The sequence below is a fragment of the Indicator indicator genome, chromosome Z, assembly GCF_027791375.1.
Source record: "Indicator indicator isolate 239-I01 chromosome Z, UM_Iind_1.1, whole genome shotgun sequence".
Taxonomy (NCBI): domain Eukaryota; kingdom Metazoa; phylum Chordata; class Aves; order Piciformes; family Indicatoridae; genus Indicator; species Indicator indicator.
Genome location: NC_072053.1, coordinates 48,430,199 through 48,455,599, shown reverse-complemented (window position 1 = coordinate 48,455,599; position 25,401 = coordinate 48,430,199). Strand labels below are relative to the sequence as shown.

At 41.3% G+C, this 25,401-nt stretch overlaps 1 protein-coding gene across 1 annotated transcript in view; it reads right to left on the bottom strand.

Moving 5' to 3' along the window:
• The window catches only part of TRPM3 (transient receptor potential cation channel subfamily M member 3), a 302,338-nt gene that overhangs the window by 78,992 nt on the left and 197,945 nt on the right, over positions 1-25,401 (bottom strand). Inside the window, exon 8 of the mRNA XM_054397381.1 lies at positions 14,392-14,515. Within this exon, the coding sequence (XP_054253356.1) occupies positions 14,392-14,515 (124 nt within the window). The remainder of the gene's footprint in view (positions 1-14,391; positions 14,516-25,401) is intronic.

Below are 25,401 nucleotides of genomic sequence, written 5' to 3'. Positions count from 1 at the left end.
TCTTGTTTAACAGATTACTTTTTCTTTCCCTTTCCTCTACACAGTTTCTGGCTCAGCAGGATCAGTTTAACCTAATGTGTTGCATTCCGTTGTTTTTCTGCCTTCACATTGATACTGCTTGCACTTTAGGCAAAGTCTTACCTGAGAGCAGCAAATACCAAAGAGACTTCCTGCAATTATTCACACACTGTAAAACACAGATATTACACTTCTACTTAGGATCTCCCAAGTTCTATATGCATCTATTTGGAGGATTACCTTACAAATACAAATCCCAGCTGTCCATATGCGGGTATCTACATGTAGTCTCCTTAAGAGCAGTTGCCAAATTAAAGACCTGGCTAAGAATAGGCTATGCCAAAGATGCTGCTACGTGAAGATGCAGTCAAAAGGAAGTCATAGGTGAGACAATTCCTGAAGTGCTGTGAGCACAGAGGTACTTAGGAGGACAAGGAGCAGGTTGTGATAGTTTCTATTATTTGTTTGCTTTGCTTAACAAAATCCTCTCTAAGTCAGCATAGCCTAGGTGGATATACAAATGTTGTCCCTTTATCAGTATGAGTATGCCACAGTATGCAAACAGGCCTATACTCTACATAGAAGTTGATTTTATCTCTAGTATGAGAAGCAAGAGCAATAGCTACCTATTGACTGGTCAGCAGCCACAGTCATCATTCACTGCAAATTTGCTAGGTCACAATGGGAATGAATGTAAAACACTGTTTTGAAATAGTTTTAAAACGTGGTATTCGGTGAAATTAATCACAGGCCATAAAAAGTCTTCCCAACTACCAGCATATTCAATTCCTTTTTCTGGTCTTTTCTAACCAAAAAGCGAGTCCTTTCCTCCCATCACACCACTTTTTTTTTCCCCCTAGAAGGGGGCCTCCACAGAGACAGAATAGCTGCTTCTATTCAAGCCCAGGACTGAATTTCAATAGTGATGCAACACCAGGTTGTACTTAGTATTTCTAAAATATTCCATTATATGTCAACATTTCCTTTTTTTGTTTTCAGCAGGGTTAACCTCGACTGCTTCAGTGTATGAATAGTGAGCTGAAATATATTCAGATTTTTGTCTTGTATTTGTTTGGAAAGAGACGAAACACCAGCAAATGAGCAGGGATAATGCAGTGCACACCTGCACAGAAAGGCATTTTACCCTCTGTCATGAAAGAGGCAAGAGAGGAAGTAGTGCCTGACGACTAGACAGTGGAATGCTGAAGTCAGAGAAAAAAAAACAGAGTATTAGTGATGAGAGCAGAGAAGGCAGCCAAAGGTGCTCTTTTTATATTGTATTCATAGCATCTTTAAGTATGCTGGGAATAAGGCAAGGTTGTTGCTCACCATCATTTCACTATGCCATCAGGAGAAAATATACAGTGATTTAAAATTCATTCAAAGTGATTTTTTTCCTTGCTATCTCCAGAAAACTTTTGAGTATTTTTAAATCTCGCCTCTGACAAACACAAATTATATGCAAGCTTGTTACGTATGCCAGGAAAAAAGTATCTTTTTCCTACAATTGCAAATGCAGCCTGAAACTACTGTCTGAGACCATGGGTTGGTTCAAAAAACCAGGCAATTCCTTCCACAGTACATGTTGACATTTATATTTTAGCTAGGCTTTCCTGAGTATATTAGAAGAAAATTACCGTGAAAAGAAAAATAAGAGTATGATAAAACAAAATATTAAAGAAGGTCAGTCATGCAAAGCCTCAAAATGGTTCAGATAAGAGGGGAAAGTATTTCCTTTTTTCTTGCAAAGAATAATCCTGTTTAACTCAAGGAAAAAGCTGCTTGATGTGGAGGCATAGCAAAGATCAAAGTGAGCAGGTGAGTCAATGGATAATACCTCAGAAGAAAAGGAATGGCCGAACAAGACGGAATTCAGGAACAGAAAGATTAGAGAGAGCTATGTTTACAGAAAAGCTACATTAAGTGGTAGAGTAAGAAAGTCAAAAGAAGAAATAAGAGGGAGTAGGTGTGAGGGGAAAAAGGTTTCTGTTGATTGTGAAGTTTTAAAATTTTGTATCTCCTTCTGTATTATGGAAGCACTGCAACACTTCACTTTTTCTTTGATCCAATAATTTGTTGGAGACTCATTGTTCCGTAAGACACAGAGAACAAACAAAAAAATAAGTGTTTATAAGAAAAACATCAGTTCTGCAATTGAGGAGCTGTATAGGTACGCAGAAAATAGTTTGACTGCGATTACTGTAGATGTTTGTCTTCCCCCATAACTGGTAGCTTTTGTTCCAGACTAGAGAGCTGTGTCAACCCCTAAATCATAGAATCATAGAATCATAAAATCAAGAAGGCTGGAAGAGACCTCAAAGATCATCGAGTCCAACCTGTCACCCTAAACCTCATGACTATCTAAACCATGGCACCAAGTGCCATAAATGACTAAAAAGAAAAGGCTATGGAAATTTCACAGCTCTGTCCAATATAAAAAACTTTGCACTTTATGATGTCCACATACTTTTTAAGTCTCACAGCACTGGCAACATTTTAGAAGGGATTATGTATATTTTCCAGTGGAATGACAGTTTTGACAGTAAAAATATTGAAAATGATACTCTTCCCTTATACAATATGTTTCACTCTGTTACATTAGGCCATCCTTGACTCTCCAGGCAGTGAAATACCAGCTCTGATTTTAAAGTTGAAGAAACATCAGTAAATATAACTTCTAAGTCACAAAGCGTAAAATCGGGGAATGGAATTTAGATATTGTCCTTCATATGACTGGGCTGTGCACACCACCAGACTGTAACGATAAACACAGATGTGTTTCTATGGAGACGTGCAATACTGGAATTGGTTAAGAACAACCACAAAGAGAGAAATGGTTTTGGGTGATAAGATAGGTATTTTCATTCAAACTTGGGTATAATCCCAGCTATTCCAACACCCTAATTCAGGAAAGAATTGTAGAGTATAAGTGATGTAGTTGTGTTCCTTGATCTCTACTACTGTTGACAGGGCTCTTACAGCTATTCACATGACACTACTTTTACAGATCTTCCTCTGAAAATATAAAGGGACTTAAATAGGTAGAAAGGGACATGAATAGTACAGTGAATAAAACAACGAAGCTTTGTTACTTGTAAGGCTCTGACATCTGAGAACCAAGTAACAGGAGTTAAGAACAATTGAAAACTAGTATACAGGAGCTGGTCCCAAAACAGCAATTATCCACAAACATCGGTCCACTGATGATACAAGAATTATGCATGGCTTTCAGCACATACCAAAGGAAAGGCCCCAAAAACACGCTTTTAAAGGAGATGTTAGTTGCCATATATGGGAAATGGGTATTTCTCCCAGAAAGCATTCCTTTTCTTCCAGGTGAGCAGGCACCCATGTAACTGCAGGGGTTAGAGTCAACTTCTATCAATATGTGTATCTGACCTCTTGAATAAGACCTCTGTATGTACTATCATAGTTTGGTTTTATATAGAGAGTCTCAGTTTTCTCTGGCTGTTATGTGGGTGGGTGTCCCCACATAAGTCCCATTAGTTTATTCAGCAAATCACAGCCAAAAAATCACAGTCTTAGTTTTATTCTTGAATAAACATGTTCCTTTTGGACTCAACTGTGGATATGCAATAATGCTCTTTTTCTAAACTAACAGTCCCGATAGGACAACTTCTGTGAAGAAACAGCCAAGCACGCTAATATTAGTCTGGATAGTCTGGACAATTTAACCTGTATCCATCACTTGATCAGGTAGTAAGCAATGTGTCATGGGTTGAGTATTTCCTGCTGTTATTCAAAACCATCCTGCCTTGCGCCAGCTTCAAAATGAAAATGCCGGGTGGAACGAAGTATTAAGGGGCTTGAAGTTCTGATTGTAACATGAGAGGCTTCCTGCTCCTGTTGCTGCTTTTGAGTTTCAGTGTTTTGGGTGTTGGCTCTTTCCCACTGGGATCTCACTGTGAGGAGGAGGGATATAGTGGTTCAGCTCACTGGCTTCTGCTTGCTGCTGCTTTCTGCTGTGCTTTTTTTGTAAATAGGCTAAGATAATTGAGCATTATGCTATCTCTTTTATATTAAACTCTTTTTATCTCAAGAATTTATCTCAATCCAGAGGTTTTTTTTTTAATGTGTGTTACTTTGCCCTTTCTTCTGTGCTGGGGGGAAACAGGTTAACCCATTACAGTGTGCTAACCTCTTACATTCTTGGCACCCAATGTGTGGTTCAAAAGCAGCTGTCTTAACTAAGACAGTCAGTCTTGGCAGGAGACAAAAGGGTTGAGATAATGAGAAGTGAGAAAGTGAGAAGGTTCAATTAAGGCATGAGGCTTGTTAAGAGTGTTTTATGTAAGTTTTTTTTCTGTGGTGTGTTCACTATGTCAGTGTATTTGTTTTTTGGGGCAGCTGGGGCTGATGCACTGGCATTCTGTACAGATTCCTTCTGATGATGAGTGTTATATCAGGGGAAAGTCTTAGAGCTGTACTGTTACTCTGCTGGCTACTGGCAGGCCAGGTTTTGTTCAGAGCAATATAGAACTCTCCCAAAAATGCCACTGACAGATCTGCCCCAATGCTAGATAATTATGAGTGTTTGAGTAAATTCTTAGGCCAGTGGTCCCCTTTGATGGCTTGGAATTTTACCCCTTACCAAGTGCAAAATCTTGACAAGCTGCTGAAATGTTTGTAGTCAGCCTGGGAGTTCCCAAGAGACAGAAATCATTGCAGTGTGTGTTGGGACCTGGTGCATGTCCATTGAGCTCTATTACACCAGTAATGAATGAGTCTCCATGACCCATCTGAAGCCACAGAAAGTGTAATTCTGTTTTCTAAGAAAGGCAAAAGAAACTAGTTTTCCCCAGACACATTAGAGCCAGGGAGTAAGAAAGGTTTCTGAACAGTATTGTGGAGTTCATAAATTGCATTGAATTCCCTGATTGCAAAAATTGGTCTATATTATCTAATGTGGAAGTTGCTCTGTCACACAGTACATTTTTGTCTTCACATTTGTGATGGCTTTAAGACTGTCTTTTTAATTTTTCTTCACAAAGTTTGAGGAGAGAAAGTGAAAGAATATAAATAAACCACTACTGGGTGTAAGAAAGCAAAAGAATGATTATTCTAAACACTTCCATTGGAGAGATAGAAATGTTTAAGAACCACTACTCAAAACAAGTCTGAGCAGCCAGGCAGTCTTGCAGTCTGTCTTCTCTCAGTCTGCCTCCTGCTTCTTTTCTGGCTGAAGGTAACACACATACTGACCTTGACAAGCTAAGTCTAATGAACCTCTCTCTGCTTCTTGACTTTCTTCCCTTTTGCCTGCTCGGGTTGGGGGGGGGGGGGTGGAGGGGGAAGGAGGGGGCTAGGGGAAAAGGGAGGCACAGCCCCTTGAGAGGGGCCAGGGGGCTTTGTTGTTTTTTTTGTTGATTGTGCATATTTGTAAATGTTGTGAGCAGTGTGTATTTGTACATATTCATTGCATTTCATCATTTCATCATAGATTGTAGTTTTGCCTGTAAATACAGCTTTCATTTGCTTCCAGACTGAGTTAGCCTGGTTATTGTTGGTGTGGGAGGGGGATTTCAGCTCTCAAACTGTGACAACATTCTTTATTGGAACAACTGACAGAGTTGTGTAATGATTCAGTGTGCCTTTCCCACAATTACTTCTTAACAGTAATTGGGTAATGGATGTATTCACAAGCTTCTATTTTTGGGGGAAAAACAAATATTCTAAATTTAATTTCTATAGCTGCATTTTTAATTACAGAATATACAGGAAAAGGTGAGATTTCACAGAATCACTGAAAACATCCAGTTGGAAGAGATATCCAAATTCATCCACTCCAAACTTTGACCCAGCACTGAAGGGTCAATACTAAACCATGTCTGTAAATGTCAGGTGCACACAATGCTTAAACACCTCCACCACTGCCCTGGGCAGACCATTCCAATGTTCGATAACCCTCTCTGTGAAGAAGTATTTCCTAGCATCGAGCATGAACCTTCCCTGGTGCAGTTTGAAACCATTTCCTCTAGTCCTGCTCCTTGCCACCAAGCAGAAGAGGCTGCTACCAAGTTTCATTAGTTATCTACTAGGTGACTCCATTTGCGATACTTGTGTGGGTGGTAAGCACCAAATGAAGCAGAATATGTCTACTTACTGAATGTAAGCAACAAAAAGAACATCGATCTTTATAGATTTGTACTAAAGATGGCACAGCAGAGATTCAGGATCAAACAGCTACCTAAATTGTGTACTTTTTCTTCAAGAGTAGGTCTGGTGTTGTGTTTTTGTTAGCAGAAGTCGTACCTGATTTGAGAGCAGGTGAAAAGCATCAGGATCAAAAAGTTTTCAAGGCTTCAGTGTAATATAACAGACTTACTGAAATAAAAACCCTAGTCCTAGGATTAGATTTCCTTCTCTGCGGAGTCAATGGCAAACCCCAGCTAACTTAAATCTGACTTTTTGGCAGCTGAAAAAAGATAATACACTTTTATCACTTCAGCAATAAGAGATCAAATGGGGCTTACAGAATTTAAAATTACCCTGTAATCATCATCTTAACACTACGTACTAACTATTCATATTGATTTGCACTGTCTGCATAGAATATTTAAACCATCAAAATTAGTAGAGTTGCTACAGTCACTACTGAAGAGGGCTGGCACTTCATTTGGATACAGAGAACCAAATAGCGTCAGTACACTTTACGCTGGAAATCTCACAGAGTGTTTCCATGGGAGAGATAAGAGTTGTTTCGGCAACCAGCAGGCCAGTAGTTACAGGATTCTTTCCTGTTCCAGACCTCTAGACTTCTAGTGGTGTTCACAACAAGTAAATTCTGCAGGAAATACAGATTTTTACTGTTTGAGAAGTCATCACCCACTCTTGTGCCTCTCTGCAAAAAAGATTCTATCAGCATTAAAAAATCTTAGCTGAAAAAGTTGGTTTTGAAGTCAGATTCTGTAAAAAAAAGGGATCCAAAGGAATTTTTTTACCTTTGTGAAAGGCCAAAAGAGATGTAGTTTGAGTGACAAAATGCTAGTAAATTCTTGAAGTCCATCTGGTTTATCTAATATTTTATTCAGAACATATCTACTTGTATGCTAATAGACAGTTGCAGATTGTGTTTAAGTAGCATATACATTCACTGGGCCCGTGCGTCTTGCTGAAAAGCACAGTTTAATTTTTGTTTTGTAACTAGTATATCATCAAGTCAAGTTCTTCCTAGTATAAGCTCTTCATAAACATTGATGGGTTTGCTGCAGCATTTTGAGTCAAAAAGAAAACTCCTGAAGATAAAAAGGTTTTATTCATAATTCAAAAAGAAAAGAAACCGCTAAATCACTCAATAACTACTGGGTACTTTGGGTAAGTAACCAATAAGCTGAGTCAAAGGCCTGTGTTATTAAGATAATACTGGGCTATGAAAGTTAGCCTTGCAATACAGACTGCTCATGTACTGTGCCTTTCTGAAAAATTTGGAACACAATAAAATAGCAAGCACCTTCAATGACGCAGATAGTCTTGATCTCAGCTCAATGCACCCAGCTACTTCAGCATAATACTTGTTTTGTTTAATTTAACAGCACCGGAGCTGCATGTTAGTCATGAAGCCACCTAGAATGACTTACTACCCCTTATGTATGCTCAGTAGCATAATATGGAAGTGAGTTTAGACTGTCCCCAAACAGCCATTGTGTTAATCACAGTGACTGTACACTAAGATACAGGAATAACAGAGGCAAGTAAAAAATATCCATTACTTGTCAACACGAGGTAGAGATTTTGCGGTTTCTCTTTCAGCAAGGAAGTAATTAAATTGTGTCTGTTTCCTCTATGTGGAGATGAGTTCCAGGAATTCATGTATGAACACAAGCCTATGCTCACCATCCAGACACTCTTTGTTCTGCAAACCCTTATATATCAGTACATAAAGGGTAGCTACCAGGAAGATGGAGACACCCTTTTTACAGGGTGTCACACGGAAAGATAGGGGACAATGGGTACAAGTTACTCCCAGGGAGATTTCAATTGGACTCCAGAAAAAAATCTTTTCACCTTGAGAACAATTAGACATTGGAATAATTTCCTAAGTAGTGGATTTCCCTACATTGGCCAGTTTTATGACTCATCTAGACAGGGTGCTTGGCCATCTCATTTCAATGATACTATTGCCTAGGAAGCTTGGACCAGATTATCCTTGGGGTCTTTTCCAACCTGGCATGCTGTGATTCTTGTAATGCAGTGGTAGGCAATGACAATATCAGTTTGCATAATGTAGTAATGGAACCTTCTAATATTTAAGAAAATGAATTCAGCAGAAAACGGTCACAGTAATAATAAGAAAACAAACTTAACCAGCAGGTGGTACACAGTCTTTACTGCTGGTCTTAACGTGCTGTTTTTAATACTAAGGCACTAGCACCGGACCGTTCCTCATTCATGGCAAATGTCTTTTCTATTAAATTAATATAAGATTAGATCTCTCTGAAGGCACTATTTTGGAAGCATTAGTTTTATGAAATACATATCTCATTGCTACAAGTGTGATTGTTTTCGGGGGCATGGCCCTTTCTGACTTGCTGAAGCAGCCTCTTCCATTGCCTACCCAATGAAATTCCACAGCTTGTTGGAAAGTATGCTCTAGCTTCTGAGAAATTCACATTCTGATTTGTGAACACAGCACTCCAGCAACATGCCAGTCTAAGCTGCAAAATGATGAAGTACTAAAAGAATGGAGCAGCTTGTATTTGTCAGAAAAACTCAAACACCAGAATTACTGTCTTTAAGGAAAATTGATAAAGGGAAAATAATAAGGCTGATTTATTCATGCAGACAGACATAAATTCTTCTTTGCACATCTGGAAATAGACATCTGAATTGTAATACAACACAGTGCGTCTTCAGGGACTATCTGAAGTGAAGTCTTCTAGCCTGTTATCTGAGGTAGAACCCTCCTTGCTGCCACATGACTCCAGGGCTGAGCTGGGACTCTAGTGGTAAATGCCCCTGCCAGACTGAGTTGTCAGGCAGTGCTCTCACCTTCTGTCTGTATTCTGAGATTAGCAAGGCAGCCAGAGACATCAGAAAACACCCTTGAAGTCTCTGTCATTCTTAAAGTTTTAGCCTCCTTGTTTTTTTTAATAGTTACTTTTTTTTTCCTTAGTGGCAGGTAAGGTAAAATCAAATGGGTTGATTTAGCTTCTCATGAGCTGCATGCACGAGGAGGGAACACGCAGAAAAAAATATTCAGGGTGCGGAAACCCATTCTAGAGTCCCACCACCCTTATATGGAAGAATTTCTGCCTAAGATCCTCTCCCTCAGCTTAAAACCATTCCCGCTTGTCCTATTGGTAGACTTCTTTATGAACAGTCTCTCTCCAGCCTTCATGTAGGATCTTGGAAGGCAGCTATAAGGTCCCCCTGGAGATTTCTATTCTTTAAGCAGAAAACCCCAGCTCCTTCAACCTATCCTCATAGCAGAGGTGTTCCTGACACAAACTTTTTTGAAGAGTTCTATGTAAATATTTGAAGAAGAGGCTCAGGGGTGACCTCATTGCTGTCTACAACTACCTGGGGGGAAGTTGTAGCCAGGTGGGGGTTGGTCTCTTCTCCCAGGCAACCAGCAGCAGAACAAGGGGACACAGTCTCAAGTTGTGCCAGGAGAGGTATAGGCTGGATATTAGGAGGAAGTTCTTCACAGAGAGAGTGATTGCCCATTGGAATGGGCTGCCCAGGGAGGTGGTGGAGTCGCCATCACTGGAGATGTTCAAGAGAAGACTGGATGAGGCACTTAGTGCCATGATCTAGTGGATTGCTTAGGGCTGGGTGATCGGTTGGACTGGATGATCTTGGAGGTCTTTTTCAACCTGGTTGATTCTATGATTCTATGATTCTATAAAATGTGGCAGTAGAGAATCTACATAAATTTTATGCAAAATACTCCCCTACCCTTGTAATCTACAATTATATATACAGACCTGTATAGTCTACTTAAATAGATTTTTGTGCAACAGATCTCATCAAGCACCTCCGTCCCAATGCATTTCTGAATATAAACTCTGATGCTTGCTGTATCAACACAGCTAACTTTATGACTTAATAAAAACTACTCATTAAGTTGAGAAACGGAATTTGCTCTGTCTTGCAAACTTAATAGACCTAGACTGCTCCTATTCTGTGGTCTCATCGGCCAGCTTGTGTGCTCAGATTTTATTCAACAAAGGAGATTACACTTTATCAAACAAATAGAACGCTGCAGATCATAATAATGATGCTTCCTGGGTATACAATTCAGAGACTATTCTTTAAGAGTGGAGTTGAAAATATGAAAATGTTCTGATGATCTTATTATGATCATGGTTTTTGCCTAGCCGTCAGACTTACATCAAATTTACAAAAGAGATGCCAGCCTTTTTCCACATTCTAAGTAGGTTGAGTAGGAAAAATTATTCCAAAGACAGCTTTATTTTCCTTTCCAAAGATTGTTTTTTCTCTCCACATCCGTGATTCATCTGTATTTATGTACTTTGCTACAAGAGCATCTTCCTTCCTGTACACGGTTAGTACTTAACTGTTTGGTATCAAACTCAGATTTGGAAATCCTCTCCTGCACTGTCTGCTTTGGTCCCTATGAATTCAGCAGTTACAGAGTCAGACAGTTGGGTGGACTGGCCACGAACTTGAGGAAAACAGCTACCATCACTATGGTTGGTGCTGAGCTCTCTGAACAATTTTTTTTCATTAGGAAAAGAGGAGATTAGACTAATGATTAAGTCAGGTCATCAAGTGTTATTTTGGTTTACGCACTACCAAACCAGAAGGTGAAGACTAAAGAAGGACAAGAGATAGGACCATTCACACCTGGGAATACTTCACATCTCTACAGTCATCCATCTCCTCTGGTTATGCAATCTTCATCATGATCGGTATCACCTTTCTTTTATATTCATATACAAGGTTATGAGTCTTAAAGAACATCATTAGTCTAGCAACACCTCAGACACATAACCTTTCTAGTATACAAATGTTAGAATTAATACTCTGAGTACAACTAAGGTACCAGTGAGAAGCAATTGTTTTAATGTGCTGTTCTTTAGTATGGTTGGGTTGGGTTAGTGGTATAAATCCAAATTCAGAACACTTAATTTTGGACAAACCATCTCCTGGCTAATACATGTCTTCAAAAGACATGTAGGAAAATAATGTCAATGGTAAAAGAGGTTACAAAAGCGCAAACAAGCTAGTAACAAAGGCACAAACTTTGTTTGGAATAAAAATCCTGGTGTCAATACTGCAGATAAAAACTTCACAGATAACTTTGCAGTAGCAGAAGCTGGTTCAGAATTTGACAACCAGTTCTGGATTTAGATGTCTGGAACAATCCAGAATTGTATTTTCCCAGTCTTGATAATTCAATGTCTGCCTCTAATTTCTGTCTTTGTTCCTTCCTTCTTCCCTGCCTGTATGCCTTTTCTCCTTCCTGCCTCGCTTTCCCCTTTCCTTTTGCTCTTCATCTCTCACTGCCTCCCCTCCTCATTCCTTTCTTCTTCTATTGTCTGAGGACTATCAGAGAAAGTGAGACAGAGACCCTTGGAGTCACATCCTGCCCTCTCTGAAATAAGTCCAACAGGCAGATGGTGTTCATGATATGGAGAAAGCACTGTCCTCTCTCTGCCTGCCTGAATATGGTGACTTGGAAAGCAGAGGGTAATGGCAACAAGTTCCTGTATGGTGCAACAGGCACTGCAGTCAAGCCTCCCCAGTAACCACCCCACCTTCCCAGCTGCCCTTGCAAGATAGTTACAACACTGTGCAAGGGGAATGAATGATGGCAAGGATGCTGGTTCACTGAGCCTGGAGATGCTGCTGAGGTTTAGTTGGTCTGCACCATGCATCGAAATCTCTTCAGTAAAGAATAAAAGATAGGTATTGTCATAGCTGACTCACTTTTAAAGGGAGTGGAAGGCCTGATATGTAGCCCAGACCCATTTTTTTAGAGAAGTCTACTGCCTCCATGGGGCTCAGGTTAGTGATGTAAGGAGAAAGCTTCCTTCCCTAGCACAGCCCTCAAATTACTTCCATTTCAGGTAGGTGGTTATGAAGTAACAACAAGAAACCCAGGGACAATGAAGAGAGGCTTCAGAACTTTGGGACAATTGGTTAAGGAGAACAAGCAGCATTCTCCTCTGTACCCCCAGTTATGGGGAACGATGAGTGAATAAACAGGAAGAACCAGCATATCAATGCCTGGCTCTGAACCTAGCATCATCAGCTGGAATTTGGGTTCCTTAATCATGGGTTGATTTACAGGACACCAGGCCTGCTGACAGATGGGGTACACCTGTCTCAAAGGGAGGAAAGGATTCCAGCCCAGGAGATAGCAGAGCTCACTGAAAGAGCTTTACACCAGGCTGCTTTCTACAATTATCTGAAAGGAAGTTGTAGCGAAGGTGGATGTTGGTCTCTTCTCCCCAGTAACAAGTGATAGGGTGAGAGGAAACGCCCTCAGCTTCCACCAGTGTAAGTTTAATCAGTTATAAGAAGAAACTTCTTCACTGAAAGGGTTATCAAACACTGTAATAGGCCGCCCAGGGAGGTGGTTGAATCACCATCCCTGGAGGTGTGAAAAAAAACCACAGAGAGATGGTGCTAAGAGATGTGGTTTAGCACCAGACTTGGTGGAGTTAGATAATGGTTGGGGTCAATGGTCTTAATGATCTTTTCCCAACCAAAATGATTCTATGACTCTATGACCTATCATTAAGTATAATTTTTATGTTTGCATGTAGAACACTCACAAGTACATCCTATATGTATTTATTATTATATTGCATTAACAGAAGTGGGCATAAAAGAACTAATTCTACTTCCCTAAGGAGGTTCCTCTGCTAATCACTGATAAGAAATCTTACAGCAAATTCAACAATAAGGTAGGCTGAAACACATATATATACTACACATACAAAGAAGACTCCAGTCCCACTGAGGTCATGGCACATCTTGACAATTATAAATGGATAGGAAAGGTATTTATCAAGCACAATCATATTTTTCTGAGGGTCTTTAATGCAGAGGAGATGTTGGAGGGAAAAAAAGGAAAAAAGAAAGAAAATAGATGTAGTTTACCAAGGGAAGGGGTGACAGTCTATACCTTATTTGCTGCACTGCCTGCTTGTGAATAGCTAAAGGGTGTCTAAAGTCTGCTATATAGTTTGCATTCTGACTGTGGGAGGAAGAAGGCAGCAGGGACAGATGTATTTCCAGTTTCATCAACCATCTGCTTTGCAATGGCATAGTGAAACTGCATGTTGATGTCATGTCTTCCCTGAAAAGCTGTCCCTGGAATTCTCCCCTCTCTGTTATTGTCCAAGGTATCTGCCAGATGATTGTGGAACATGAGGAAGGCTGACCACTTTTTTATGGATGCACAAACTAATAGCTACTGAACAGAATACTATGCTTTTGTCAAGCTAAACCAGATAAAGAAAAACCTTGCATTTTGTAAAGCTCTATCTAAAAGGACAGCCTCTCTTTTTAAAAGATTTTCTAACTGTTTCTCTCCAATGATATTAATTACTCTATACCATATTTTCAACTAAAATTAAAAGGTATTGCAGAGGATGAAGTCACAAAAAACTCACACAGAAAATTAAACTTCTGTAAAACAACTGAAATCTTTCTTTTTGAATGCTACCATAGCCAAAGGGTTGCACATTGTCATCAACTTGGAAAATGTGATATAAAAAGAAAAATAAAGCCTAGAAGAAACATTAAGTTAAGAATTTGAAGCACATATATTCAGTTCGTAAGAAATAAAAATGACTGGAACTGAACCTTAATTTTTTTATAATGTGATTTTTCTTCTTCAAAAGCAGCATCATGTGGAACTCACAGAAACTGTTGAAGGATCGTGTGTTCTTCTAGAAAATAGAAGTATGGGACAGCCTTGCCACTGCAGAACAGGAGCTTCACACATCCCCTTCACACATTTCCACAGTAAAATAGTAGCCCTAGTGATACCTGTGCAGCTCTACAGCATCTTTAAAATATGACCCCACAGTCAGATAAACAAATATGCTTCCAGAGGTTTTTTGTAGGTGAATGAGGTAGAGTTTTAATTGTACGTCGTAGGATGACTGAATGATATCCATATTCTACTAGCTGGATTTTGTCCTGACAAAGGATATGTAGAGGAATCTACAAAGGGAACAGATCTGTTGGATTAATCACTTCAACTGGGGGAAAAGTAGATTAAAACAAACAAAAATCAGGATAGTATAGCATCCTTTTAGAGTATGGACTACAGGGATCAGCTTTGTGAAATCCTTCAACAGACACCTGAAAGACATGATCAAAGCAATACATAGAGCTCTTCATTTGCCTGTAAGGAAAATGTAAACATACCAGCTCCTTCTTCTTCATGCACTCCATGAGGACAATAAAGAGGTGCTGTGCCTGGGTTCGGGTATATGTGAAAGTCTTCTGTATGGTAACTAGCAACTGGTCTCTCAAAGACTCGTTGATAAGTCTGAAATTCAAAAAGAAAAGATGGAGTGGAAAACCAGACAGGAGGGAACACGGCAACTTCAGCCAAGTGTCATAGGTCATACAAGTAAGAGATAGACAATAAATTACTGCAGGTTGTTTTGGACATGTTTGAAGGACTGGAATTGCTGAAACACTGTTCCAGAAAAAAATTTTGATCATGTTCGTCCTATCACTACAAGCCCTTCTAAATACAGTCATCCTGTAGATTCCCTTCAGATAATGAAAAGTAGTTACAAGGTCTCCCTGGAGCTTTCTCTTCTCTGGGCTGAACAGCCCCAATTCTTTCACCCTGTCTTCACAGGAGAGGTGCTCCAGCCCTCTGACCGTCTTGGTGCGGCCCTCCTCTGGACCTTCTCTAGCAGTTCCATGTCTCTCTTGTGTTGGGGGCCCCAGAGCTGGACATAGTATTCCAGGTCAGGTCTCACTAGAGCAGAGTGGCAGAATCACCTCTCTCAACCTGCTGGCTGTGCTTCTTTTGATGCAGCCAGGACGCCATCTGCCTTCTGGGCTACAAGTGTACATTTTTGGCTCCCATCCAGCTCTTTGTCCACCAGTAGTCCTGGGTCCTTTTCTGCAGGGCTGCTCTCAATTTCATTATTGTCTAGTTTGTATTGATATCAAGGGTTGCTTCAACCTAGGTACAGGACCTTGCACTTCACCTCATTGAACCTCACAGAATCACAGAATTATTGAGGCTGGAATAGACCTCTGAAATCATCAAGTCCAGCCTATGACCTAACACCACCAAATCGAATAGACAATGTCACTAAGTACCACATCCAATGTTTCCTTAAACACCTCGAGGGACAGTGACTCCACCATCTCCCTGGGCAGTCCATTCCAGTGTGTAAAACTTCATGAGATTCTCCCTAGCCCACCTCTCAAGACTGTCCAGGTCCTTCTGGATGGCATCTTGTCCTTTAGTCTTATCACAGAATCACAAAATGTTGGGGATTGGGAGGGACCTTAAAAGATCATCTAGTCTCACCCCTCTGTTAGAGCAGGATCACCTAGTGTACACACACACAGAGGAATGCATCCAGGCAGGTTTTGAATGTCTCCAGCAATGGAGACTCCACAACCTCTCTGGGCATCCTGTTCCAGTGCTCTGTCACCCTCATAGCAAAAAAGTTTTTCTTTATGTTTACATGAAACCTATGCTCCAGCTTGCACCCATTGCCCCTTGTCCTGTCACTGGACATTACTGAGAAGACCCTGGCTCCATCCTCCTGACACTCGCCCTTCACATATTTATAAATATTAATGAGGTCACCCCTTAATCTCTTGCAAGTTAAAGAGATGCAGATCCCTCAGCCTTTCCTCATAAAGCAGATGTTCTGCTCCCTTAATTATCTTTATGGCTCTGTGCTGGACTCATTCAAGCAGTTCCCAGTCATTCTTGAACTGAGGGACCCAGAACTGGACACAATATTCCAGACGCAGCCTCCCAGGGCAGAGTAGAGGGGGAGGAGAACCTCTCTCGACCCATTAACCACACCCCTTTTAATCTTGCCCACAAGGGCACATTTCTGGCTAATGGTCTAGCTCTGGTCATAATTCTGTCCATCAAAACCCCACCAGGTCCCTTTCCCCCAGGGTGCCCTCCAACAAGTCAGTCCCAAACCTATACTGGTACATGAATTATGGATTTAAAAAACCTTATAATTATCAAAATGTTTTGAAATTCTCTGGATCAAACACTTCATTCAGTGAACTGCACATAATGTGTTTCTAGCTTTTAATGTGTGATTTTATCTTTATCTTTCTCTCTTTCTTCCTTCCTTTCTTTCTCTTTCAGAGATTCTGCTGATATTTTATTCCATTGGAATTACAAATAAGACACAGTTATGAAACTCTGTGGAGCTGACTGAATTTCTCATGTTCCATGCATTTTTCATAGCATTGTTATTACAAGAGACAGAAAAGAAATCTCTGTTCTATTCAAACAGGGACGCTTCCTGGGTGATTTCATGAGGAAACAGCTTTACCAGAAGCTCTTCACTGATGGTTGTTCTTCTCCATAATTTTTCCCTATGTTTATAAAATGATTGCCCCCTCACCAAGGGAGGGATGATTGTATTTCAACAAATTATGCTCTTCTCTCTATCTTTTGACTGCAAAGTACTTTGTTACAAGAGAAAAGTAATGATATCAAAATATGCAGTGTGAAAACAATCATCAAAATAATTCAGATGTGAAAGTACTCAGGATCCTCCATGTTGTTGGAGATACCATGGGGAATGCAAAATACCCAAATCATACCTATACTATGATCTCTTTTGCTCAAAGAGAAAAGTCGCTATACCTCCCCTATTAGAAAATAAAAAGGTTTAAGTAACACACTTCAGTTATGAAGCCTAAAATCTATGCCACAGTGGATGCAGACAGATCAATCCCAAGGCAATCTTCAATGACTCTCACATGAGGATGCAGATTCAAAGCACAAAAAATGTTTTATGTTTCCTTGTGGACATTAGAAGTACATTTTTATGGCACTGAACTGAACCCCTTAAGGGTCTCATACTTGCAGGAGTAGAACTGATGGAATAGTTAATACGCTGTAAACTCAGGTTGGAGACTATATTAGAATATTGCAGGCAATTTCTCATTCTGTAAGGAAATATTTGTCTAAGAAGTGACACACTGAGTGTTTAATTTTTTGCATTTTAAATTCAGCATTTAAGAATCTCTGAGGGTTTGAAACTACCAAATGACCCCACAAGTAGTTGCACTTTACAGTTGTTTTCCTTCCAGATTGTGCTTTTATGCAAGACAATGAAGTGAAAAGATATGCTTGGTTACACTTTTATGTGTAGGAGAGCTACGAACAACTAGGATATTTGCAGTAGGGACTAAACTTGAGTGTTTGTGATCTCAACACTATTCAACATATTTTCAGCTTTTAAGTAAATGAGAAACCAAGCGCTTCAGAGTCTGGAGAACCTGAGCTTTAAATCAAGGCCAGAAGTGATGATCAGTCAGATATTTATTCCAGTTCACCACATGAGGAAGGTTGCATTTAAGCCATTTCTGATGTATGTATCTTTGTCATTAAATTGTAAAAGGTACTGGGAACTTACTCAGCTTATTTTCTTATAGCAAAATGCAGCCACCTTTCATTCTTAATACTCTGTCCAAGACTTTTCAGACCAAGGCAGTATGTAGTCCCTGATATTATAGTTATGGTCAACTTAAAATAAAAAGCACACCTACATTAATTCTGCATATCTGATATTCATAATGCTGCAACCTCAGCTGAGTAGGAAACTGCGTATTTGCCTTCCTTTCCTCCTGCAAATTCAGTGAGAGAGATGCAATACTGAGGGCTCAAATTGATTTAACTTCAGAGACATCTTTAAGATATGTTTCATTTCCTTCTGACCCATTCTTGGTACATCACATAGCTGCAGACAGCACCCCCTGCAAGGCAGTACAGGCACAGCTCTCTGTGTTGTGCTGGCAGCCTCATTCCACTGCAGCCCAGCAAGGTCTTGCCTACAATTACAATACGCACAAAAGACTGCCCTAGGTGAATGAAATGTCACATTTTCATGAGGAAAGCCTATAATTAGACCTTAAAATAAGGCAGAGTCAAGCATCTTGTCTCTTTTCAAGGAAACACATACACTCTGACATCGCAAAGGGGTACTGCACCTTGATTAATATAATTTAATATTATAATACAATATAATGGAAATCTATTAGGAAGGACAAAGAGGAGGGGAGGCACACACATCACAGTTCTGTGTAACCCAACACAAAAGGATCTGTTAGGCAAATATGCAATTGTCCAATACTCTTAAGGATGTCTTGGAGACAAGAGATTGGCACCACACCACAGAACTCTAGTAGAGTGCTACATTTTGTCCTCCTTTACCTCCAGATATATTTCCCCACTCCTCTGAAATAAGCTTTCAAATAAACGTAAAAACTCACACCAGTGTTTAGTACACATACATTCCTATATTAGAAAATTAATTTCTATGGGTCTTCAATGAATGAAAATTTAAGACACTGAAAAGGCAGCATGATAATACCAATATGCAAATGCTGAGTCTGTTGCTGCCACGAATCAAAAAGGTTTTGATAGAGATCAGATATCCAGTGCGTATCATCTGAAAGATAAGCCATGTCTCAGACAAGACTCTGATTTGCAGCCCGCAGCCAAAATTTTTGTCTTTATAGTCTGATTGCACAGTGGAATGCAGAATTGAATTCTACACGATGTGGATGTGCTACACTGATTTAGAGTCTAACAGACACAATTTGTATAACCCACTTAGATTCCATCTGAAAGAAAAAGATAAGAGCTGAACTCAGTTAATATGCCAGTTATTCAGTATTCTGCTCATCTTGCTAAGCACTATTCAAAAGCAGGTTACAGAGAGTGAAAAATACCCAATTTGTATCTGAAATCTAGTGTATTTGGATATATAGTGTATTTAACTCATAGATTTTTCTGAATTAAATATTATTGTGGAATTCCTAAAAACACCATTTCATTTTAATTGATGTTTTCTGAAGCAGGGTCAGCATCCAGAAATTCCCACTAGCTAGCTTTACAAATTTCAGGCATGGTCTGGACTGGCACAACTACAGAAAGAACGCTCACAGTCAGGGAGAATAACAGCTTTCATGTCTCAGGTGAAAAATTACCTGCTTATCCTGCCTCTAGGGATTCTACCACTTGACTTTCTTACAGGCGGGAATTTGTGATCATGAAACAGAATCACGGAATGGTTCGGTTTGGAAGGGACTTTTGAAAGATCACCTACTTCAATTCCTTTCTGTTGGGGAGGGGCATCTTTCATCAGGTCAGGTTGCTCAAAGCCCTGTCCAACTTGACCTTCCAGCTTACAGCAATAGGGCATCCATAGCTTCTCTGGGCAATCTGTTCCAGTGTCTTACCACCCTTATCACAGTATCGCAGTATATCAGAGGTTGGAAGGGACCTCAAGAGATCATCAGGACCAACCCCCCTGCCAGAGCAGGATCACTTAGGGTAGTCTGCACAGGAATGCATCCAGGTGGGTTTTGAAAGTCTCCAGAGAAGGAGATGCCACCCCCCCTGGGCAGCCTGTTCTAGTGATCTGTCACCCTCACTGTAAAGAAGTTTCTCCTCATGGTGAGGTGAAATCTTCTATGTTCAAGTTTGAATCCGTTGTTCCTTTTCTTATCACTGTGAACCACCGAAAAGAGCCTTGCCCCTTCCACTTGACACCCACCCCTCAGATATTGATCACATTGATGAGATCCCCTCTCAGTCTTCTCTTCTCAAGAATAAACAGCCCCAGAGATCTCAGTCTCTCTTCATAGGGAAGATGCTCAAGTTCCCTAATCATCCTCGTGGCTCTCCATTGGATTCTCTCCAGCAGTTCTCTGTCTCTCTTGAACTGGGGAGCCCAAAACTGGACACAGTATTCCAGGTGTGGTCTCACCAGGGCAGAGTAGAGAGGTAGAAGAACTTCCCTTGACTGCTGAACACACCTTTCTTGATACATCCCAGGATCCCATTGGCTCTCTTGGCCACAAGAGCACATTGTTGTTCCACGGAGATCTTGCTGTCCACCAGCACTCCAAGGTCTTTCTCTGTGCAGCTACTCTCCAGCAGGGCAAACCCTAACCCGTACTGGTGCCTGTTTCTATTTCTCCCCAGATGTAGGACCTTGCACCTGTCCTTATTAAACTTCCTGAGGTTTGCCTGCACCCAGCTCTCCAGCCTGTCCAGGTCACACTGGATGGCTGCACAGCCGGATGGGGTGTCAGCCAACCCCCCCTGTTTTGTATCATGAGTGAACTTGCTGAGAGTACTCTCAATGCCCTCATCCAGGTCGTTGATAGAGATATTGAACAAAACTGGACCCAGTGCTGATCCCTGGGGGACACCACAGGCCTCCAAGTTGACTCTGTGCCACTGATGATGACCCTCTGAACTCTGTTGTGGAGCCAGTTTGTAATCCACCTCACTGACCAACCATCTATGCCACATCTCCTGAGCTTTTCTATGAGGATGTTATGGGAGACAGTATCAAAAGCTTTTCTGAAATCAAGATATATGACATCCACTGCTCTTCCCTCATCTACCCACTTGGTCATAATTTAATAGAAGCCTATCAGATTAGTTAGACAAGATTTCCCCTTGGTAAATCCATGTTGGCTACTCCTGATAACCTTCTTGTCTTCCATGTCGTTAGAGATGACCTCCAGGATGAGCTGCTCCATCATCTTTCCAGGGATGGAGGTGAGGCTGACTGGTCGGTAGCTGCCTGGGTCCTTCTTCTTGCCTTTTTTGAAGACTGGAGGGACATTTGCTTTCTTCCAGTCATCAGGCACCTCTCCTGTTCACCAGGACTTTTCAGAGATGATGGAGAGAGGTTCAGCAACAGTATCAGCCAGCTCTCTCAGCACTCATGGATGCATCCCATCAGGGCCCATGGATTTGTGTGTCTTCAGATGGTATAAGAGATCTCTAACCCCGTCCTGACTGACCAGCGGAGTGTCCACATCTCTCCAGTTCTGCTCCCTTGCTTCTAGAGACTGAGGTTCCTGAGGGCTGGTTTTCGGAGTGAAGACTGAGACGAAAAAGGCATTCAGCAACTCTGCCATCTCTGCATGATCAGTTACTGCATCTCCCCTCTCATTCAGCAGTGGGTCCACCTCTTGCCTGCTCTTCCTTTTATCATTGATATATTTGAAAATACTCTTCTTGTTCTCCTTCACCCCTCCTGCGAGATTCAGTTCCAGGAGGGCCTTGGCTTTCCTTGTTGCATCTCTACATTCTCTGGCTATACCTCTATAATCCTCCCAACTGACCAGTCCTTTTGTCCACATGTTGTAAACCTCCTTTTTGGTTTTGAGTTTTACTAAGTGTTCCTTGCTTACCCATGCAGGTCTTCTGCTTGCCTTAGTTGATTTTTTTTTCAAGGGAATACATTTCTCTTGAGCTTGGAGGATGTAATGTTTGAATATTAAACAGCTCTCTTGGGCCCCCCTTCCTTCCAGAGCCCTAGTCGACTGGATATTTCCAGGTAGATTCTTGAAGAGAGGAAAGTTGGCCCTTTTAAAGTCTAGGGTTGAAATTTTACTTATCACCCTGCTTCTTTGTCTGTTGATATTAAACTCTAACATGTCATGGTCACTGCAACCAAGATTACCCCCAACCTTGACATCTGAAACCAGTCCTTCTTTGTCTGTTAATATCAGGTCCACCATTGCACTTCTCCTTGTTGGTTCTTAACTACTTGCAGGAGAAAGTTGTCATCAAGGCACTGCAGGAACCTTTTGCACTGTTTGTGCTTGGCTGTGTGATGTTTCCAACTAATCCAAGTGGTTGAAGGCCACTTGATCTTGAGGCTACTTCCAGCTGCCTCATCAGTAGCTTCTTCCTGGTTCAGCAGTCTGTAGTAAACACCCACAACTGCATCACTCATGTTTCCATGTCCCTTCACTCTTACCCATAAGCTGTTAATGCTTCTATCATCTCCCCCTGGGTTGAGCTCAACACATTCTAGTTGCTTAATCACATAGAGAGCAACTCCACCACCTTGCCTTGTCAGCCTGTCCTTCCTGAAGAGTACACAGTTGTCCATAACCACATTCCAGCCATGGGAGCTGTCCCACCATGTCTCTGTAATTGCAACAAGATCATAACCCTCTGACTGCACCCAGATTTCCAGTTCATCTTGCTTATTCCCCATGCTTCTTGCATTGGTATACAGACACTTCAGAGACTTAGCAGAGGAGCATCTGTTACCATTGTGGGTGTTGCATAATCCACTATCCCCTACAGCCCCTGGGATAGCAGTGAAGATGGTCCCCTGCCTCACAATTGTCCCAGGAATGTCCTCAGTGAGCCTGGTTTTTCCCTCTTCCCCCTTTGAAATTAGTTTAAAGACCTATCAACCAGACCTGCCAGTTCTTGTCCCAGGATTCTTTTTCCTCTCAGAGATAAGCAGTTTTTTTCTATAGTCAGCAGGCCTGGTGTCTTGTAGAGCAGCCTGTGATCGAAGAACCCAAAAACCTGCTGTTGACACCAGTCCCACAGCCAGGCATTAACCTGCTGGATTTTCATGTTTAGTCCATCATTAGGCATAGCTTTTGGGGGGACAGAAGCAAATACTGCTTGTGTTCCTGACCTCTTAACTGTTCGTCCCAGGGCTCTGAAGTCCTTCTTCATTGATCTCAAACTTATTTTTGAAATTTCATCATTGCCTACTTGGAAAACCAACAATGGGTAGCAGTCAGTTGGGCGGATCAGGGTAGGAAGTTTTCTTACTACGTCCTTGACCCAGGCCCCAGGTAGGCAACAGACTTCCCTAAAGAGTGGATCAGCTCTGCATATAGGACCCTCAACACCCTTCAGAAGTGAGTCCCCGATGACAAGCTCCTGTCGTTTCTTCTTGACTGCAGATGTTCTGACAGTAGGTTTGCTCACCCCTAGCCTCTCTGAACGACGTAAACTAGATAAGATTTCATAGCTGCTGTTAGTTGGTTCCGCTTGCTGAACGTTGCTTTTGGTGAAAACAGGTTCACTAAGAACAGCAAATCTGTTATACAGGGGCACCTGAGGGGGTTCAGTGGCTTGTGGGGTGCCATACCTGGTGCACTTGGGAGGAATTTGTCTCCATTGCTCTCCAGCTTCTGAGTCATTCTGTTTGGGAAGCTGGTAGTGTCCTGACTACTACATGGCTGATGGGACTGTTTGAAGGATGGCAGAGTCTGATTCTGCCAGTCCAGCTTCCTCTCACAAAGAATGTCCTTTTTATGCATAATCTAAAGCTATCTTCCTTCACTTTAAGACCATTGCCCCTTGTCCTGTCACTACAAGCCCTTGTAAAATTCTCTCTCCACATTTCAAGTCCTCTTTATATATTAAAGTAAGTTACATTAATTCTTTTGTATTCTTTTTCACGATGACATCAGTCCACAGACAAGATAGATGAAAATTGTATTGGTACATAGCAAGAGGATAAAACATTTTGGAGCATGTTTATGTTAAATGTATTAACATTAAAGTCATTGAAACCAGAAAAATTACTTTTCAAAGATTCATATGAATCCTAGCACATTCAGATGTATCCCAGATGCAGGGATGGACTATGCATGAACCTGAATATAAAATGAATTGAAATATTTGTGGAAAACTATCTTAATCCCAGTGGAAGTTTTGAGTAAGTTCAGGATCACATTTATTTAAAAAAAAACATCATAGTGCTTGTCCTAGATCTCAGTGTTCATGGATTTATGTTTTATTATTTGTGTAACTCTGCTGTAGGTGTGAATACATATTCTTACATATTGTGACACATGAAAATGAGTCCCTTGCCACTCAGCTCTGATCAGAAGATTACTGCAGCTACTTAGACAAAAAAAGCATGAAGTAGCTCATAGTTATAAGAATCTGTGTGAGTTTTATGTTTCATTTTCAAATTATTAAATCACAATCAAAGAATGGTAGGGTTTGGAAAAGACCTCTGAAGATTATCTAGGCCAACCCTCCTGCTAAAGAAGGGTTACCTAGAGTAAATCACATGTCGAGGTGGGCTCAGATGCCTCCAAAGATCACAGAATCACAGAGTGTTAGGGCTGGAAGGGATCTTGAAAGATGATCTCGTCCAACCCCCTGCCAGAGCAGGATCACCTATACCAAATCAAACAGGAATGCATCCAGGCAGGTTTTGGATATCTCCAGAGAGGAAGACTCTACACCCTCCCTGGGCAGCCTGTTCCAGTGTTCTGTCACCCTCACAGTGAAATTTTTTTTTCTCATGTTTACGTGGAACTTCCTATACCTCTACTTCCACCCACTGCCCCTGGTCCTGTCATTGGGCATCACTGAGAAGAGCCTGACTCCATCCTCTTGGCACTCACCCCTTACACATTTATAAACATTAATGAGCTCACCCCTTAGTCTGCTCTTCTCCAAGCTAAAGAGACCCAGCTCCCTCAGTCTCTCCTTGTAAGAAAGATGTTCCACTCCCTTCATCATTTTTGTGGCTCTGCACTGGACTCTTTCAAGCAGCTCCTTCTCTTTCTTGAACTGGGCGGCCCAGAACTTGACAAAATATTCCAGATGTGGCCTCACCAGGGCAGACTCAAGGGAGAGGAGTACCTCTCTCAACCTCCTGACCACACCTCTTCTAATACACCCCAGAATGGCATTGGCCTTCTTGGCCACAAAGAGCATATTGCTGGCTCAAGGTCAACCTTCCATCCACTAGGACCCCCAGGTCCTTTTCCCCTTCCCTGCTCTCCAACACATCAGCCCCCAACCTATACTGGTCCATGGGGTTGTTCTTTCCCAGATGCAAGACTCTACACTTGCCCTTGTTTTATTTCATTAAATCTCTCCTTGCCTTCCTACCTTCAAGCAGATCACTCCCACCTATCTCAGAGTCATCTGCGAACTTACTGAGGGTGCACTCAATCTCCTTGTCAAGATCATTGATAAAGATATTAAGCAGGAGTGGCCCTGGCACCGAGCCCTGAAGAACACCACTTGTGACTGTCTAACAACTGGATCTAACTCCATTTACCTACCACTCTTTGGGCCTGGCTATCCAGCCAGCATTTGATCCAGCATAGTGTACACCTGTCCATGCCTAGGACAGACAGTTTTATTGTTTCTTTTTTCACAAGGATGTTATTTGGGATAGTAGCAAATGCTTTACTGATTTCCACATAAATGACATCCACAGCCTTTCCCTCATCTACCAAGTGGGTTATTTTGTCATAGAAGGAGATGAGGTTCATTAAGCAGGATCTACTTTCAGGAATCCATTCTGACTGGCCTGATCAGCTTATTGTCCTGTAGATGGTGTGTTCTGGTACTCAAAATGATTTCTTCTATGACCTTCCCTAGAACTG